Source organism: Equus przewalskii, chromosome 4 (assembly GCF_037783145.1).
Source record: "Equus przewalskii isolate Varuska chromosome 4, EquPr2, whole genome shotgun sequence".
Classification (NCBI taxonomy): domain Eukaryota; kingdom Metazoa; phylum Chordata; class Mammalia; order Perissodactyla; family Equidae; genus Equus; species Equus przewalskii.
Genome location: NC_091834.1, coordinates 108347425 through 108366629, shown reverse-complemented (window position 1 = coordinate 108366629; position 19205 = coordinate 108347425). Strand labels below are relative to the sequence as shown.

The following is a 19205-nucleotide window of genomic DNA, read 5'->3' as shown; positions in this document are numbered from 1 at the left end:
AAATCACCCAAAAACGATAAATGAGGTATAACAATGATGCTTTGAAATGCATAGCTGAGATTTGAAGAAAAAGAGAAAATCTCAGAACAGAGCTGAGAAACAGGTGCCAGGCAGCGGGGGTGTCTGGTTCCCGGGGCATCTGCTGGCTCATTAATGAGGAGCGAGGATGAGCAGCCTCACAGAGCAGATGAGGTGGGAGGCTGGAGGCAAGAGCTAGACCAAGAATCTGACCATGGAGGTGACAGGGAAAGTTTTCTTTATCCACCTGCGCATTCCTTGGGGATGATTTTAAATCTCTCCTGAGAGTCTGTCACCGTGAGGCCCGCCTGTGAGTCGGGTTTTTCTGTCTACGTCACCTGCATGGTACAGGAACTCTGAGCTCAGACCTTCACGCAAAGCGCTCCTGGAGTGGTGGCCTCGAGGGCCCCTGGCAGAAGCAAACACAGCTTCCCCTGGAAGGAGACATCTCCCCGGGCCTCACAGACTCCCACTGACCAACTCCAAAGAGGAGCTCACGTTCCAAGTGGACAGACTACGTGGAGAAAGAAGCCACTGTAAACCAAGGTCAGCCAGTGACAGACAGCGAAATCACGTCCTCGAAACCTCAGGTAATGGAGTCATCAGGCACAGAATGCAAATACGTTCATTTAAAATGTTTTTTTAAAAAAGAGGATGTTGAAAATATGAACCAGAAACAAGATACTCTTAAAAAGGACTTTATCTGGGAACAAAAAGAAAATCAAGTAGATGTATCCAACAGCCAATCAGACATAGACGAAAAGAGAGTTCTGGAATGGGAGGGTAGATAGAACCTGCAGATGCAGCACAGAGCAGGAGAGGGGCGGATGGCAGAAAGGGCTCGGAGGACCAGGGTGTCAGGTCCAGCACAAATCCGGTCCCGGTCTCAGCGGAACACGGAAGGGTGATGGCCGAGAGTCTTCACAATTTTCTTCACAATCTGCATCCTCAGATGCAGAGAGCCTGGCCATCCCAAATACAGTGAATAAAAAGAGATCCACAGCCAGGCAACTGGTGAAACGAAAATGCCAGAGCTGAAGGCCTTCGACATGCAGCGCGAAGGACGGGTGCCCATGCAGGAACAGGAGCAGCAGGGCAGCTGGCGCCCCACAAGTTCCTGTCCACTCGGAATGGGGCGCCAGCTGGACCTCCACTCAGAAATGAAAGAGGAGACGTTTCCAGAAAAACAAAAGCAGACAGGATCCACAAACAGCAGACCCTCGTTAAAAATGCCTGAAGAAGGTGCTTCAGGAAAAAATTAATCAGAAGGAAGAACTAAGAATCAAGAAAGAATGTGGGCAAGAAAAAGGGGGAACCTAGCAGATGTTTAAAGCAATAATGAAATGGGGGGCACTAAGAACCAGGGGCAGCAAACTCTGGGCAGCAAGCAGCCCACGGATAGGGTGACGGGAGTGATACGAGGTCCATGTGCAGAGTAAACCGCCTGATCAGAGTGGGCAACAGCAGCACGTCCTGTGTGGGAGCGCACCGACCACAGCGATCCGGCCGCTCGGAGTGCTGCCCTGGCACCTTCCCCACGACTTACTCAATGCGGCTTTGGTTTTGGCGTCTGTTAGCAGGTATGTGTTGTCCTTGTGTTGTTTTCTAGGCTTTGGGGAGGTTTGAAATACTGCATTTTCCAGCTGTTTAACCTGGACTCTCATCACCAGATGCAATGATGGAAAGCTGCTCAGAATCCCCCGGTCCTGTTTGTAATCCCTCAACCAGGAGAGAAAATAGAAAAAGGACAAAACCTAAAATTACGGTTTTCGAGGACATTTTTGGAACCCTAGCATGTCATCTACTTTCTTCCTGAAACTAAGCTGTAGGGCACTGCAGTCTGAAAGCTAGAAACTTGAGGAAATTCCACAGGGACCACCGTGTAAGGCCTTGACAGGAAGTCGCCTCCTAGAAGGAAGTGGCAGCCTTGGCTGCTGCCTTCACACAGCTCGGCTGTGACCCCTTCAGAGCATCTGCCATCTTCACTAATTAAGACCCAACTCGCCCCAAGAATTCATCAAGAGAAGGAGAGACCACACACACCGTGGAACGCAGAGGTCTCCGTGTGGGAACACTTCCCTCCTAGACTGAAACATCCTTGCTTCTGATTGGAAGTTGGTCATGTCTGTTGACAGGACGGTCTTAGGAAGATCACAGGGCCTGGGTCCCGCCCCCACCTCAGCGAGTCACTCGCTCGTGGAGTTGAGAGAAGCTCAGTGATTTCACACAGCTGACCTCCAGGAAGGGAAGGGAGAGCCATCCTGGTATCTGGTGTCAGGTGCCAGGAGGGCTCAGGTTTTCAGTAAACAATTGATCATTCCGTGTTTTTGGCTTTGCAGCTCAGTCCTGGGGACGAAGGGGCCAGGCCTTGGGAGTTAGCCCGAGGCACCCTCCCCTGGGCTCTTGAAAGGGAGGGTCTGCAGTGAGGGTGGGCAGCTCCCGAAGGGTCTGCTCACACCAGGTGCTGGACACTGCTCTGCTGGGCCACAAACAGCACTCGACGACGTGGGTGAAGCGCTTCCCTGTGTTCAGCAAGCGGAACGTGAGCGTCGAGTCTGTGAGACTCTCTTTGCCTCCTCCCAGGCCTCGACAGAATGCCCAGGGCTCGCCAGCGCTGGAGCTGACCTGCCTGCCTGAGGCTTCCGGGGTCGCTGCATCTCCTCGCGCCCTCTCCCTCCGAGCCCGCGTTTCCTGCTTGATTGTGCTCCTTTTCTCTGCTGGGAATCGAGGCATTTTCAGAATCTCATGAGCAACTGAGCTCTGTACACTCTTGAGACTTAAAACATCCATATTGAGCTGAGAGTTTTCTATTGAAAGAAAAGTCGAAACTGCAGGTGCTGAGATGAGCAAGGCTCTATCCACGAGGGTGTCGTCCTCCCACAGGCCGAGCTCTGCTGTCGGGGGAACATCAGTGTCGTTGTGAACCTGTGTGCTCGATGCGTGAAGAGGAAGACTCCACTTGACCTCTCCAGGCTGCGAGGTCCCGGCTGTGACTCCCCATCGCATTTCCTGCTCTTCCACACACCACCACTCCACACCCAGAGGCTCACGTGAGCGCAAGCCCTGGAGCTGTGCAAGAAGGCAGCGGCTTCCACAGGGACCAGAGCATCTGCTCCGTCTTCCGAGATGTGGGATTCAAGTGCACGAGTGTCAGTTACATGATGACGGTTGAGTCTGGTCTCCAGTACTAGTGGAACTTTCCACGAGGATGGACACGTTCTCTATCTGCTTTGTCCAGTGTGGCAGCCACTGGCCACACGTGACTTTGAGTGCGTGAATTGTGACCAGTCCAGCTGAATAACTGCTGGATTTCCTGCTGGATTTAAATGAATTTAAATTTTAATTAATTTTAATTAAATTAAACTTAAAGAACCACATTGGGCGAGAGGCGTATTGGGCAGCCCAGGTGTAGACTCCTTGAAATTTATAATGGGGCCTTGGTCGGCCTATTGAGGTTTAACACAGAAAAAAGTCTCGTCTAAAATTTATTAATACATTAGTTTGCCAGATCAAACTTCAGGCTAACCTTGATTGTTTGAACTATTCGAGAGGCTGTACTAATTAATTCAGTTTTCTCATTAAATATTAACTAGAGACTCATTTTTTCCCAGACTTTATAGTTTGTTTCTAAAATGTATTACTAGTCCAATACCAAGCCTTCAACACAAAGTGGTATTAAGTAGAGAGAAAACTTTCCTGGAAATGTGGCACTTTGATTGGAAAGAACAAGGCAGGGTGGGTAATGGGTGCCATGCAGACGAGCCTGCAGGGGCCCACAGACCTGCCCTGCCGGGAGCAGAGGCTGCCCACTTCACCACGCACCTCTGACAGCCCCGTGGAGCTGCAGGAGCAGGGCCCAAGAGGACAGCCTGCCGGCAGACCTGTCGTCGATGGGGCTGCCTCTCCAACCCCAACCTGGACCCTGAGTTGGCCCACTCTGCTCACCAGGCCTCAGCTCCTGGTGACTGTCGGACGCTCACAGTAAACACAACCCTTCTCTAGAGGAGTTTGGACCAAGCTGCCTTTAGAAATCAGCAGCTGTGAGGACCGTCTCCTGCATCCCCACTCCTCCCGGTGCCCAGTGCAATGTAAAACCCAGCGAGATCAGGACTTATTTACAAAATCAACCCATCCCTGAGGCTTCCAGGGCCCTCTCACGGGAAGCGCCCCTCTGGGTGCAGCATCGGGACAGTGGTCCTGAGGCGTTTGGGGCTGTCTCTGGGGAATTGCCCCTCTGGGTGTAGCCTCAGGACTGTGGTCCTGGGTCGTCTGCAGCCCTCTCTGGGGAATCGCCCCTCTGTGGCAGCATCAGGACAGTGATGAGACAGAGAAGCTGGCGACGTCTTCGAGTCACCCCCTCCCTGCTCCAGTTTCATAAGAAAGATGCAAACCATGCAGTACCCCAGAGTTATCATGAGTGATTACACTTCCTTAGAGGTGTTGCTGGCCTGCCATGACTAACACTGAAGTCATCCCTAGAGGCCCCATTCCTTCTGTGTAGGTTCCTTGTTGAAATAGGGCTCCCAGCGCTAATGTCACAATGATTATCATTAATCCCCCCTCTCCTGATGATTTCATGGAGTTTAAAAGTATCAAGCCGTGTAGCCTGCTACACCCAGAAGTGTCAAGGAAACTACAATTACAAGATACTGCAGTGCAGCCACCGGGTCTGGGTTAGCAGAGTCCCTTTGTTTGAGTGTCTTCCGTGTGCCTGTAAAGGCATGTGGTTTTTGGTTTACTCAGACCCTGTGTCCACACAGCTTGTTCCCCACCCTGGAGGGCTGAGCCCGTTCCAACCCCTTTGGGATGGAGATCAGAGCCTTCTTTGTACGTGGTCCAACCTTTCCTTCGCTCCCTGTCTCTCTTGCCCCTTCCTTCCTTCCCTCTTTCCTTCCCTCCCTCCTTCCATCCTTCCTTCCTTCCCTCCTTTCTTCCTTCACTTTCCCTGAGGGTGGCAGGTCCTGTTTCCTCCAGACAGATTGGCTTTACAGACACCATCCAAAGTCATTCACCATGAATTATAAGGGAAAAGGTGGGTTAAAGAGGGGAACATAACTTTTGGTTCAGAATGGAGGAGGGACTGTAAGCGATGCCGTCTCGTGCGTCCAGGCGATCCGTGGCTGAGAGCCTCTGTGAAGGGAAAGGCACCGTCAGATCTGGGACCCGGCCCTTTGTCTGGTGCTAGCCACCAATGGCTCACAGACACGTTTTTCCTTCTTTGCAGATCACGTTCTATATTCTGGTGAAGGCCGTTTATACCCTGGGCTACAGTGTCTCTCTGATTTCCCTCACGACCGGAAGCATAATTCTCTGCCTCTTCAGGTGAGTATGGAACGAGCAGCTCCACAGAGTGTGAGGCGGGGAGATGGTCCGCGTAAGCCGTCAGGCCCGGCAGAGGAGCGGGGAGACTCACTGCCCCGAGCCTGGTCATGCTCTCCCGAGAGTGCGAGAGTACAGTGTGGTGCTGACGTTTACGTCCTTGTTGAAACACCCTGCGTTTCGTATATAAAGAGGTAGGTCCCTGGAAGACCCGGCTGGGAGTTCAGTGCGACTGTCGTTTAGTAAGTGCTCAGCCATCATGCAAATGCCTCAAAAGCACAGAAGCAGCGTGATCTTGACCTTGCCCCTCAGAAGCACCTACATTTGCCCATTGGTTTCTGTTGAGAGACACAGTAATGTGTTCCAGAATGTGAAGGAAGCAGCCTGGCTGCCTGTGTTCAAGTCCTGGGTCAGTCTCTTAGGAGCTGTGTGACCTTGGACAAAGTACTCAGTCTCTCTGTGCATCTGTAAAATGTGGATGCTAATGGAACCTACATGGCATGTGATAAGCGCTCTTTAAATTTTGCCTGTTTTTCCCCTGGCAGTGAGGGTAGAGCACCCCCACCTGAAGTTCTGGTAGGTCTCTCCGGTGACTAACTCCATACATCCTGCAGGTGGCTGGTCAGTTAGAGGATAGAAGCTTTGGTCCCAGAGCAGAAGCTTCTGTCTAGGAAAAGCTAGTAAGTATTTTTAGGGTTAAATCCGTGTCTTAAGCATCACTAGCACTAAATAAAATGGACGGTATCTGGCTTATTTTAACAGGGCTTTGCTTACCACCTATCTTATTTCTCTTGGCTAAAATATAGTTCAAATGTCGGCCAGTACTCAAATAAAATCAGTGATATCACAAATGCAGTACTTTTAGAACTGTCGACACAAATAATCCATAACCAACCTATAAATCAAAATTGGGGTGAGTTTATTATGAGCCAGAGCGAGGATTATAACCTGGGAAGGCCTTAGAAGGCGTTCCACAGAAGCATGGGTTTCAGTAAAGTCTTATATCTTTTTAGAAGAAAGAAGATACATTAAACATACCCAGGATACATTTTCAAAGAGGTATTCAGTTGCAAATTAGCGGGTCAACATGACCATGATGCCAGGAAAGCGAACAATCTGGGTGTCACCAATAGGGTGTTACCAACAGTACCAACAGGGTGTAGGAGGGGCAGTCTGCATTCCTTAACTCAAGAGAAATTCCTTACTTTAATGGATAAACAGACGTACAATGTGTGTTTGATCGGCCATAAGTCAGGCTTTCTAGTTTAAGCTGAATCATTTTTGAACTCGAATAGTTACCCCATCTACCTCAAAACGTGAAAATCTCGTCAGAACTTAACAACTCATTAAGAGAGCCGTACTTGGAAGTAACATAAATGAGTGAAAACTGATGAAGAGTCTAGCTGGGAGATCGAGCAAAGGCGATTAAGTCGTTCTTTCCATCCTTCAGGGACCTCAGATGTATCGAGTGCTTGGTGCTTCTCAGAAAGACTAAGTCAGTGCCTTTAATCCAGAGCCGTACTTCAAAAAATGTCATATTCTAGTTCATTAAAGAAACACTGATACAATATTAATATTTATTCTGCTATACTCTTTTTACTATATATTTGAAATCTTCAAATTGTTAAAAATAATAAACATCTAGGGAGGTAAGCTGGCACAGGGTAGCTTGGGCACGTCAGCTTCTTTTTAAAGAGCTCCTACGTGGAACCGTCCGTATTCTTGACATCGGAAGCTTCTCTCAGATTTGTGCTGGTGACATTTGTAATTAGGCAGCCTAATGGCATTTGAGAGTTATCGCAAATACGGACATGATCCTTTAAGAGAATCTCAAATGGTTTCATGACTATCAAACACAATCTTCTATACGTGGACATCATCAGTCACCTACTGGTGACACAGTGTAAAAAGGACGTGTCTGGATGTCATTCTGCCGCCAGTTCAGTGTGTAACAATTGCTGAGAAGAGCCCAGAGCCAGTGTACACTTCTGGGCTCTGCCTTCTTCCTGGGCCACCGAAATGCTGTCCCCTTCCCGCCTGCATCTGTCAGATGTGCTTGCTTCTCCGATGCCACTTCCTTGGAGAGCCGTGAGAGTGAGTCGATTCTAACATCCATATTATAAAAATAACACACTCCGTTGTCCTGGTGATTACGCCCAGGAAGCAGAATTCTTTGCAGTCACTGAAGATTTATTCCCCATAATACCCCATAAGCCAAGAGAGCAGTAAGTGACCATGTTCTTATTTTACACACAGAGAAATGGAGCGACTTATTTCTTAGGCCGAGTCCCAAAGTGCAGGGCAGACCTGGCTACCACACACACAGCCTAGTTCTGTGGGGAGTCTCTGGGCGGTCGCCGCAGCCCATCCTCCAGTGCGTATGTGACCCAGGGACCTGACACAGCATCTCTGCACCCACAAGCGCAGCAACAACAGCAGTAATTGCTAACATGCGCCGTGCCTGCACTTTACAGGTGCTTCTAGATTAGTCCTGCAACCTCTCCACCAGGTGAGAGCTGCTGCCCCGGTTTTACCAGTGAGAGAAAGGAGGCCCAGGGAGGTGCCACACGTTCCAGCCCGTGCGCTGGTGACTGCAGAGCCTGACTCACGACCGCGTGCAACACCCCCTCACCTTGGGAGTTGGCATGTTCTGAAAAGTCCGTTTCCAGCCGTCGTTAATGAGCAGATTTCTGCCCGGCTTGTCTGGAAGCCACACTCTCAGTTACATCCATCATCCGTTAGTAGAGCCATACTTGGAAGTGAAGCTTTAAATTGAGTGCTGGGTGATGAAGGACGCAGCTAAGACACTCCACAAACATGGAGCGTGTGGGATGAACGTGTGCTCTTCTCCGAGTGGTGACGGTGAATCCCAAACCCGCTCTGCGGGTGAGAAGGAGGGAAGGGGGACAAAGACAAGGAAGGGAAGGTGGTTTGCAGGATGAACACAGCAGGCGAGAGGAGCGGCGGCGGTAACCCAGCAGCCTGGGCGTGGGGAACTGTGTCCAGAGAGCAGCGGGGATGGGAGTGCAGGGCAGGCAGGGGTCCTGAGCAGGTCCCACCGCGCACCGGCCCTCTGCGGCTCCAGCTTGCTCCTGAGACCCAAGGAAATTTACTTTGTATTTAATATATTCATTCACTGAGGCTCTGCAGCAGCATTAAATACAGAAAAATAAACCTTTATTAGTGAAGTACATGTTCAAGCGGGTGAGTGTTGTATGTGTTCAAGTGGACACCACGTCCAGATCAAGACACAGGACACTGTTAGCACCAGAAGCCGTCCCCGAAGCCACTGTCCACAATCCCCGCTGCCCAGAAAATAGCATCGTTCAGGTTTCCGTCAGCATAGGAGGCTTCTGCCTCGTCTCTGGGTTCTTTCATTCAGCATTTTGTGGGGAGATTCATCGATATTCTTGTGTGTAGTTATCCTGTTCTCTTTCACTGCCGTATGAATGTAGCAGCGTTTATTTATCCAGTCGACTGTTCATGGATGTACAGGTGACTCTCAGGTTGGAACTGTAGCAAATAATGCTGCTATGAATATTGCATTATACATTGTCTCTTGCACATGTGGACACACTTCTTTAGATATACATGTGTGTGTTTTTACATGTCTACACATTTATATTGGTTTATTTCGTATTTATATTACATTCACTAGTCATAGGCTATGCATAGGTTTAGTCTCTCTAGATACTGCCAACTAATTTTCCAAAATGTTTGTACCATTGCACACACCTACCAGCAGTGAATGACATTGCTATTTGCTCTGCATCCTTGCCACCATTCGTTATTGCCAATTTGTAGATTTGGCCATCCCATTGGGTCTACAGTAACATGGAATCATGGCTTTAATTTGCATGTTCCTGCTGGATAATGAGGTCATATGTGTGGAAGTCATTTGTTTGAAGTACAAGTTCAAGTGTTTGCTCATTTTCCTATTCTGTTGCCTCTCTTTTCTTTAACTCATTTTTAGGAGTCATATAGTGGAGTCTTTTGTCAGATATGGGTGTTACAAATTTTATCTCCACCTCTGTGGTTTGACTTCATTGCCTTAATGAGTCTTTTGATCAACAAAATTCTTAATTTTAATGACGTCGCTTATCATTTCTTTGTTATGGTTAGTTCTTCCCGAGTCCTGTTTAAGAAGTCTTTGGTATCCTCATCTTTATTATCGCCTAGAAATTTTATTACTTTAACTTTTCATATGTAAGTTTATGATCCACCTGCAGTTTAATTTTGTGTGTGGCGTGAGGCAGGGCTTCTGGTCATTCGTTTTCTTCAGGACGTGTATCCAGTTTATCCAGCACCGCTCACTGAGAAGACTGTCCTTCACACGGCTTTGCAGAGGTGGCCGTGCGATGGTGTCTCCTGGGACTGGACACTCTGTTCTGTTCCATTTGGTTCTCTGCTATCACTGGTCCATTTTCACGCTGTTGTCATTGCTGTACCTTTATAATACATCTTGATTTCCAGCAGTATATGCCTGTTGACTCTTCTTCTTTGTTAGGAAGAGTTTCCAGTTGTGCTTACATGTGAATTTTTCAAAATCAGCTTGTCAGTTGCCATTAAATAAAATGCTACTGGGATTTCATTTTTGATGGCAGTGAGTCTATAGATCCACTTGGATGGACTGGAGATCTTTATGATTTTGAATCATCTAACCTGTGATCAAAGTATATACTTCCATTTGTTTAGGTTTTTTTCAGTTTCTTTCAATAATGATTTGTGGTTTTCTGAGTAAAAGACTCGCACATCTTTTGATAATCATTCCTAGGTATTTGTTTGTGCTATTGTATATATTTTGTAAAACTCCCTTCTAATTGTTTCTAGAAAAAGAATTTATCTCTGTATATTAATCTTGCTTCAGCAACCTTGCTGAATTTATTTATGAATTCTATAATTATTCTGTAAATTCACTTGGATTCTTCTATGTGCAGCTTATGTTTTTGTGAAGCACAGTGTTAAACAGAAGGGACTGGAAACACCTTTTCTTACTTCTGGGCTCGGGGTGCGAGCTCTCAATACTTCACTATAAGCATGACCTTGGCTGCAGATATTTTGAAGATACACTTTACCAGATTAAGAACGTTCCTTTCAGTTCCCAGTTTTATGAGTTTTTAATCATGAATAAGTATTGAATTTTATCACTATTTTTCTGCATATATTGAGGTGAGCAGATGGTTTTTATCATTTTTTTCATTTAGTGTGAAAAATTGCATAGATAGGTTTTCTAATATTAAATCTACCTTTCATTCCTCAAATTAACCCCACCTAGTTGTGACATATTATTCTTTTACTATATAGCTGGGTTTAATTTTCTAATATTTTGTTGAGGATTTTTGCATCTACATCCATGAATTTAATCTACAATTTTCCTTTCTTATAAAATTAGGCTTTGATATGACAGTTATACTGGCCCCTAAGTGAATAAGAAAGCGTTCCCTCTTTCCTATTCTTTGGACTAGTTTGGGTTAGATAAGGTGCTGTTTCCTCCTTAATGTTCATAGAATTCACCAGTGAAGTAGTCTCGGCTGAGAATTGTCCTGGAAGACTTATTTTTAGGTTCAAGTTTTTAAAAACAGACATGATGATTCAGATTCTCTATTCTTATGTTAGTTATAAGTTGTATTTTTCAAGGAATCTATCCATTTCATCTACATTTTCTAGGTTCCCTTATTATATTTTTAATGTATATAAGAGCTGTACTGATATCTCCTGTTTCATTCCTGGTATTGGCAATTAGTTTTTCCTTCTTTTTATCTTGATGAAGCTTACTGAATAAAGTTTTATCAATTTTATCAGTGTTTTCCTAGAACCAACTTTCGACTTTGTTGGTTTTCTCTCTTGTATGTTTATTTATTAATTTACTGACACCCTCTAATCTTTATTTCTTTCCTGCTGCTTTCTCTGGTTTTAATTGGAGTTCTTTTACTAGCTTCTGAAGATAAATACTTACAACATTCATGTTCAGTCTTTCTTTGTTTAAACTGCGTTTATTTATATCTACAGATTTACCTCTCAGCCCTGCTTCAGTTCTGTCTTTCAAGTTTTAAGATGTCTGTGTGTTCCCCATTATCATTTAGTTCTAATTTTTCTAAGCTCTTCTTGTGACTCTTTGTAACTCGTAGGCTATAGAAATCTGCAGCTTAATTTCCAGTTCAGCTCTTTGTTGATTGTTTCTGGCTTGACGTGTGATGATCAGAGAGGAGCTGCATGAATTCAACCCTCTGAAACTTGTTGAGACTTGCTTTGTGATCCAGAATGTGGTCTGTTTCAGTAAAAGTTTCCTTTTCATGTGAAAACAACGTAAACTCTGCAGTTATTGTTTGTTATGCCTCATTTGTCATTTACATTGTTTGTTGATCATGTTATTTAAATATTCCAAATCTTTAGTGATTGTTGTAACTACTTGTTCTGTCAGTTACTGAGAGACACATGTTAAAATCTTCAACTATAGCTGTGGACTTGTCTATCTCTCATTTTATTCTTTTTCTCTGTTTACTTTATATATTTTAAGGTTATGTTATTAGGGACATACAGTTTAATGTTTTATCTTCCTATTAAACTCTCTGTGTTCAGTAATGCCCCTTGCCTTAAAAATCTACTTTATCTGATGTTCATGTAGTTGTCTTAGCTTTCTTTATTTGCTGTTTGCAAAGTATATTGTTTTCTATGCTGTTACTTTGAACTTCTGTGTTTTATATTTAATTTGGGTGTCTTATAAGTTCCACTTAATTGGTATTTGCTTTTTATTTCCAGTCCAACTATTTTTATTTTTAGATGAAGTATTTGTACACTCACATTTAGACTCCTTACTCACAACTTGGAGCTCTAATCCACCTTCTGTCTGTTTGCTTTCTCTTGTCTCAGCTCTTTGTTGCTTCTACACTCATTTTGTGTTTATTTTTTAACTGATCAAGTATTTTTATTATTCTACTTTTCCCCTTTTACATGGTTAGTTACATATTGTTCATGTGGCTGTCACCCCAGATTTACAGCATGCATGCTTGTCTCATGGAAGTTAACCTCCAGTTACTGTTTTTACTACTTCCAGTCAATAGAAAGACTTTACATTTTAATTCCATTTACCCCCTCATGCCTTTTGTGTTATTGTTACGTATTTTAATTCTACATATAAATACCACAAGATTTAATTATTATTGTTGTTGCTTTAAACGGCAGCATTTATGTAGTTACCCGTACATTTATCTTTCTTGGTGCTCTTCGTTCTTCCTGTATTTTCGTGTTTCCATCTGGGATCATCTTCCTGCTGCCTGAAGATCAACCTTTGGTGTTTCTTCCAGCACGGCCTACTGAATGAGTTGTCCTGGTTTTTGATTGCCTGAAATCATCTTAGTTTTGCCCCCGTTGTTGAGGACATTTTGGGGAGTGTTGGGTTCTCCGTAGAAAACATCGCACTGAAGACGGGCATCCTCACTTTCGAGAAGTCAGCTGCTGGTCTCATTGGCGTTCTGTTGAAGGAACGCGTCTTTTTCTCTGTGGGCTTTGAATTTTTTTTTGCTTTATTTTTGGTTTTCTGCAGTTACACTGCCATGGAAATTAATGTGGTTTTCTTTGTATTTCTCCTTCTTGGGGTTAATGGAGTTTCTTTAATCTGTTATTATGTTTTATCAGTTTCAAAAACTCGTTGGCTAGTATCTTCTCAAACATCTCTTCTATCTTAATGCTCTCTCCTCTGAAACCCCCTGTTCACATGTGGTCAAGGTCCTCACCATTTCCCTATATTTCCTGCTAGTTTTGTATCTTTTCCACTATTTTGTTCCTTGCTACTTTAATCTAGACATTTTCTACTAATCGGTTTTCCAATCCATAATACTCTCATTCACTGTGTCTAATCTAATGTTAGACCCAACTATTTAATTCTTATTTTCAGGGATCCTTCTAAGTTTTCAAATTTTCATTTAATTTTTGTAATCAATTACATTCTCTAATAAAATTCTCCATCTCGTCATCCATTTTCTTGAATGTATTACTCAGAGTAATTTTACAGTCCATGTCTTAAAATAGCAGTATCTGGAATATCTACTATCTGCTTTTTTTTTCTTTTTAGCTGTGTTGGGTCATTTGGTCCTATTTCTGTCATATCAGTAATTTTTTATTGAAATTACAAATAATTAAATTGCAGAGGTTTTGGGTGATGTCTCACTCCAGAGAGGATGTAGTTTTCCTGGCACGATGGGCAGACCGCCCTGAGCCGACCAGGGATCGAGTTGATTTGAGGCTGCGTTTCAGGCTTTGTGGAGGCTGCTTGGTTTCTGGTTTGTCTTTGTTCCTGGGTCTTAGCTCTTCAGGGGTTTCAAATGAAAGCCTGGAAGTCCCTCTACTCTTGACACCCAGAATTTCCACTTTTGTCACTCAGTACATGAGGTTGCTAAAATTTCTTCCAGCTGCTTTGCTTTCTCAGCTGCTGCTTCTTGCTTCATTCCAGCCTCTCAACCACCACTTGAACACCTTGGGGATAAAAAAAAAGGAAAACCTTAGTAGGTAACTCCTACTGGAATTTGGACTCTTTTCTCTGTGTTTTCCTTTTCTCCAGAATCGTTGCTCCTCACGTCTGCTCCCTTGAAAGCCCTTATCTTCCCGTGTTGTCCACTCTGCCCAGAGACTGTTATAGGCTCCAGGCTTCTGCCTTGTAAATGGCCGCTATGCCCTGAGGCACGAGTCAGCCAACAGCAGGAGGAGGGGTGGGCGATGGACACATCTCTGTGCTTTTTCCCTTCCCCCAGGGTCCCTGTCCTTCAAGTCCCAGCTGCTTTGGCTCCTCTCGAAGCCCTTAGACAACTTTTTGAACTATGTTGGCCCCTTGGTGGGAGGGTAGTCAGATAAGCTTTTCCTCCGAAGCCACAAGGGGAAATCCACTTCAGAATATATTTTTTAATGTTCTTAAGAGTTTTTAACCTAAATGTAAACCTAAAACGTTAATGTGTGATGGTCTCCGAAGCGCATTTGTGTGGAACAGCTTGTTTCCTAATGACTCTAAACATTTACAAGTCAGGTCACATGTCCAGCTAAGTCTTCACAAACACAGAATTTGTGTTAAAAGAGAAGTATAAACAAAATGTTTCGAACATTTTTTAGAGAGGCAAGATATCACATAAAGTAGTTCAAAGACAGGTCATTTGATGTTGCTCTTGAGGAAATTCTCTGCGTACAGCTTGGGCTTCACATCGGGGATGTGGGTGCACACCGCTGCAGGCTCAGGACCCCGTGCGGCTGCGCTTCATGCATTTACCCTGAAATCCTGTTTCCAGGACTAAGGAGATAGTCACAAGCAAGGGAAGAGATTTATATACAAAAATGTTTATCATAACACAAAACTGAAAACATCCTAAACATACAATCAGGAATAGTTAAATGACCAACTTCCATAAAAAAGAAGAAAGCTTTAAGATTAAAGCCACATAGGCAATTATTAAAGTGTTGACAAAATCAGTGTTTATCTATCCCTCCCCACCACTCCTGCTTCCATCCCTCACCCACCACCCCCTTCCCCTCCCTCCCTCTCCCCCCCGCCCCCACAGGAAGCTGCATTGCACCCGGAACTACATCCACCTGAACCTGTTCCTCTCCTTCATCCTTCGAGCCATCTCAGTGCTGGTCAAGGACGATGTCCTGTATTCCAGCTCGGGCACGCTGCACTGCCCCGACCAGCCGTCCTCCTGGGTAAGGCTGACCCTGCACACAGTCCTCTCACAGAGGGAGGGTGGCCTGTGTGACCTCTAGCCCCCCAACCTCCCTTCTCACTGCCAACCCCTTTTCTCTGCCTCAACTTCTCGTGGTGATGAAGTCCCACAGCCGTCGGAGGTCCTGGGGCGGGTGGTGGGGGAGGGAGGGCAGTGTCAGGCCTGAGGAACAGAGGGCCTGGCCAAGAGGCCGGGACCCAGAGCAGCCCAGGTCAGCAGGTGAGACTGCGGTGACACAGGCAGGCAAGTGAGCCAAGTCCCAGACACGGCCCAGGTCTCCAGGCTGGAAAATCCTGACATAGATGGACACACACATTGCCACTCTTTTCTCCCAGCATCTCCCAGATCTTGAGCAATGGGCGCTTCCATCCGCTTGCTGGGAGGCAGTCACCTGTGCGGTGCCTGAATTCCACGCAGCGCCAGCCGGGAGCCCCTTGCATGTTGTGAATACGCTTGGGTCCAGTTCTTTGATACGAGGATAAACCATCTTGGTTATTAGTGTCTACGAATGTAGTCTAGGCTGTTCCACACTGCCCGTGCTGTCCTCACCCCCGGCTGGGTTTGTGGTGGATATTAGTGGGTCTTAGCACTGAGTTCATTTTGGTACAACACAGATTGAGCTCTTCCGATATGCAAGTCATCCTACGAAGGTTTTCTCTGCCACCATACAATGCCATGGTGTCCTCAGAATCTTTGGCAGGCGTTTGGTTTCTGGTTGATGGCTCTTAATTTGATGGTAGCTTCTGAGGTGGGCTCCTCTCATCCGTAAGGAGCCAGGATGCTGGCTCTCGTCTCACATTCTGAATGGATGGAATCATCTGCTGGCACTGTGCTCTGGACTCAATGGATTTGAATTAATTTAGTTTTAAGATGATAAAGCCCTTTGTAACGCCACAGAACATCAACTGTGTCGTAGGCCTGCAGGTCGATATATTCCTGGGGACAGTCGGCTCTTGATGCACGTGGATTGAATTAATAAAAGGAGCCTGTTGTGATTACAAAATTAATAACAAGATCCTTCCCTTGGAAGTCTCCACCCACAAGTGGACATTCGGGCCCCTGGCACAGGAGTCTCCAGTGTGCACGACGAGGGTGAGACCCCAGCTCACGAGCAGGGAGCACGTGAGTCTCCAAGCTCTGCTCGGAGAAGCCCTCCTTTCTTAGCCCTTTACTAAAGGACCTGGTGACCCTGGTGGCCCACAGACACCATGCATTTGACGGGAGCAGCGCTCTCGACTCTCCTGGCTCGTAGACAAGGACCTGATAGGCTCCTCACGAAGGGTCAGGGAGTGGTAGGAACCCCGGGGCAGCAAGAGGTGACCCTGCCGTGCGGCCCCCCCATGCTAGGAGCACTGCACTCCCTGCTGTGTGTGGGTCTCCTCCCAGAGCCACGCTGTTTGTGGGACACTGTTGGTGAGCACCCAGGGACTGAGAGAGCGATTCACCCGTTCTGCAAGAGGACTCTGGGCTGCAGGACCCCAGCCACCCGCCCAGCCTTACAGCACCATGCCCTTGATGGGCTGCCATCGGGACTCAAACCCGGGACACCGGCAGAACAGGCCTGGCACTGCGTTTCCAGCAAGTTCTCAGGACTGAAGTTTGGGATGGGGGAGCAGGTGCAGGAGTCCTTTGTCCCAGAGCTGTGAGAGCGGAGTGGAGGGTCCCAGCTGCACCCCTGGCACCAGAAATCACCCAGACTCCCGTGCCAGCAGAAGAAAGAAGGGAGGGGGGCAGGAAAGAGGAGGGAGGAAAGGACGCGCGTGGCAGGAGAGAGTGGGGACAGGAGAGGAGATCTGGGTCTTCCCTGTACTGTCCCCGGGAGAAGGCTGAGGTTTCCTGTAAATTAGCCAGAAATAGCCAGACCTCAGCAAGAGGGACAGGAGTGAACGTCCTTCCCCTCAGCTGTGTTTCTTGGACGTTTTTGTTCCCAGTGGGTTTAGCCAAACCCACATTATTCTCCCAAGCAGAACACCTGGGGCAGCTCCCCAGGGAGGTGCAGGGGTCTTTTCCTCAAGACTGCAGTCGCGAGCCGAGAATGAGAGGGAGTCTGTCCGCCTTCAACAAGGCTCCCCCCTGCCACGCCCCTTCCTGCATGGCCTGGACAGTGGCTGCCCCTGGGCTGGCCAGGCTGCCCGAGGGCAGAGAGGGGCACACAGGCAGTTTCTTCTCATGGAGACCAGAGCAGATGGCATGTAGGATCTACGGGGATTCTCAAAACCCCAGCCTCAGGCTTTCCAAGACGCTCCCTGAGAGCTCGAGTCCCCCTGCCTGGGGGGTCAGGGGTGTACACTGCAGCCATGAGGCCAAAACATCTAAACAAGGACACCCCAGCCCAAAGCTGACCTCTGACCTGGCCACTGCCTGCGGCCTTAGGGGGCTGGGGAGAGCATGGGAGCCAGAGACATGGGCTGGAGGTCCAGCTGAGGGTCCCACATCCCAGAGGGTCCTGGGCCCACCGAGCTGCCATGTTAGCCCACAGCCTAGGTCAAAACGGCAGAGGGATCAGGAGGAAGGGAAGCGAGCAGCGCAAAGTGAGTGAGAGTCCGTCAAGACACACATGTGCACATGCACGCATACACATGCGAAACACATGCACACGTGCACAGAGAGATTCACATGTGCATGTACATGTGCAAACACAGGCATATGTGTGCAGACACACAGAGGCACCTGTGTACACGCAGAGACATACAAGCACACACATGTGCACACACCCCTTCAGACTCTGTTCTGTCCCGTGTTTGGATCTGTCCCTGGAAGAGCTGGTTTGGGGGTTTGCGAGGTGCTGTGGGAGCCCCATGTCCTCAAGTGCACTGCAGCTGTGGACACAGGACACACGTGAGGCCGCACAAGTGGGCATTGCCATGGGCGTACAACGCTGCCCTTCACTGTATGCACAATGAGAGCTCAGGCATCAGGCCCACACGTGTCCCCAGCCCTGTAGCTGTCTGCTTCATGGCATTTTCACACATTCAAATAAATTTTTTTGCCTGTTTTTCTTGCTCTTAACCAGCAAGTGCAGATGCCGTGAGTGCCCCAGGGACCAGGGAAACACCTTGCACCCCTGCAGGGCTGGGGTGGACGAGCGTTTCCAGGGTGTTCCTGATTGTGCCTCTGACAGCCCTGGGGTGGGTGTGGCTTCTCCTGAGGAGTTGGGCCTCGAAGAAGCCAGGTGCCTTGTGTGAGGTCATAAAGCTGAACAGGAGACAGAGCCTCCGCCCCCCGTGCCACCATTGCCTGGCTCCTGTGCACACTTGGGCTCCCTCCTTCTCTGTGCTGGTTTGTTTGGTTTTCATCTAACTTCCATGGAAAACCATACTCTAGTGTAGAGAAAATTAACAACGGGATGAGCACCTGGGACTCGACCTCCTGCAGGAGCCCAGGTGAAGACGAGGCTCATTCCCCTCGGTGCCCAGCAGCGTGCGGTGGTAGGAGGCTTCTAGCCCAGGGGACGTGTCGGGGTGGAACCTGCTGCTAATGGCCAACTGGCCTTGGCCAGTCTCCTGCCCTGGTGTCCGTGGGGCATGCCGTCTGGTCGGCAGCCGGCCCTGGAGCACCCACGTGGCCCACCCAGCCCGTCCAACCTGACGGAGGAGGATTGAAACCATCGCTGAAAATAAAAGGTCAGCACAGGCTTGTCACTCCCCAAGCCCCGTCCTCAGGGAGCGTGTCGATGGTGAATGAGCAACAGAAAGAAGTACAGGGATGGCGTTTCACAATTTTACCAAGAAAAAGGAATCATCTTCAACACTTTCTGCGTTTTTTCCTTCATTCAACAGGACATCATGGCAATCCTCCAAGTCGACGAGTGTGTCAGGTAGCACAGGAGTGTGTGGCTGTGACGTGATTTAGTCAACCGTTCCACCAGTAACGCACACCTTGGTTTTCCGGGATTTACCACCACAGACACACTGCACGTGTCTTCACATTCTGTGTTGTTTCTGTCAGGTGGAACTCAGGAGTGAAACGCATCAAAGGGCTCGTGTGTTTTAAATTGTAATAAATGTCGCTGGATTGCTTTCAAAAGCCAGAGACAACTGACACCTGAACCAGCAACGTGCAGACTCTCCCTCCTGCACCTATGGAGGACGTGGATTGTCACGCTTTGCCCGCTGGTGGGCACAGAGTGCGCCGTCCTGGACGCCTGACACGATTTCTGTGGCT

The 19205-nt window shown here is 47.5% G+C and overlaps 1 protein-coding gene across 3 annotated transcripts in view; it reads left to right on the top strand.

Annotated features, from left to right (window-relative positions):
• The window catches only part of VIPR2 (vasoactive intestinal peptide receptor 2), a 71613-nt gene that overhangs the window by 41537 nt on the left and 10871 nt on the right, over window positions 1–19205 (top strand). For all 3 annotated transcript variants that reach the window (XM_070618124.1, XM_070618123.1, XM_070618125.1), the window contains 2 exons: window positions 5243–5340; window positions 14880–15021. In XM_070618124.1, coding sequence (XP_070474225.1) covers window positions 5243–5340; window positions 14880–15021 — 240 coding nt within the window. The remainder of the gene's footprint in view (window positions 1–5242; window positions 5341–14879; window positions 15022–19205) is intronic.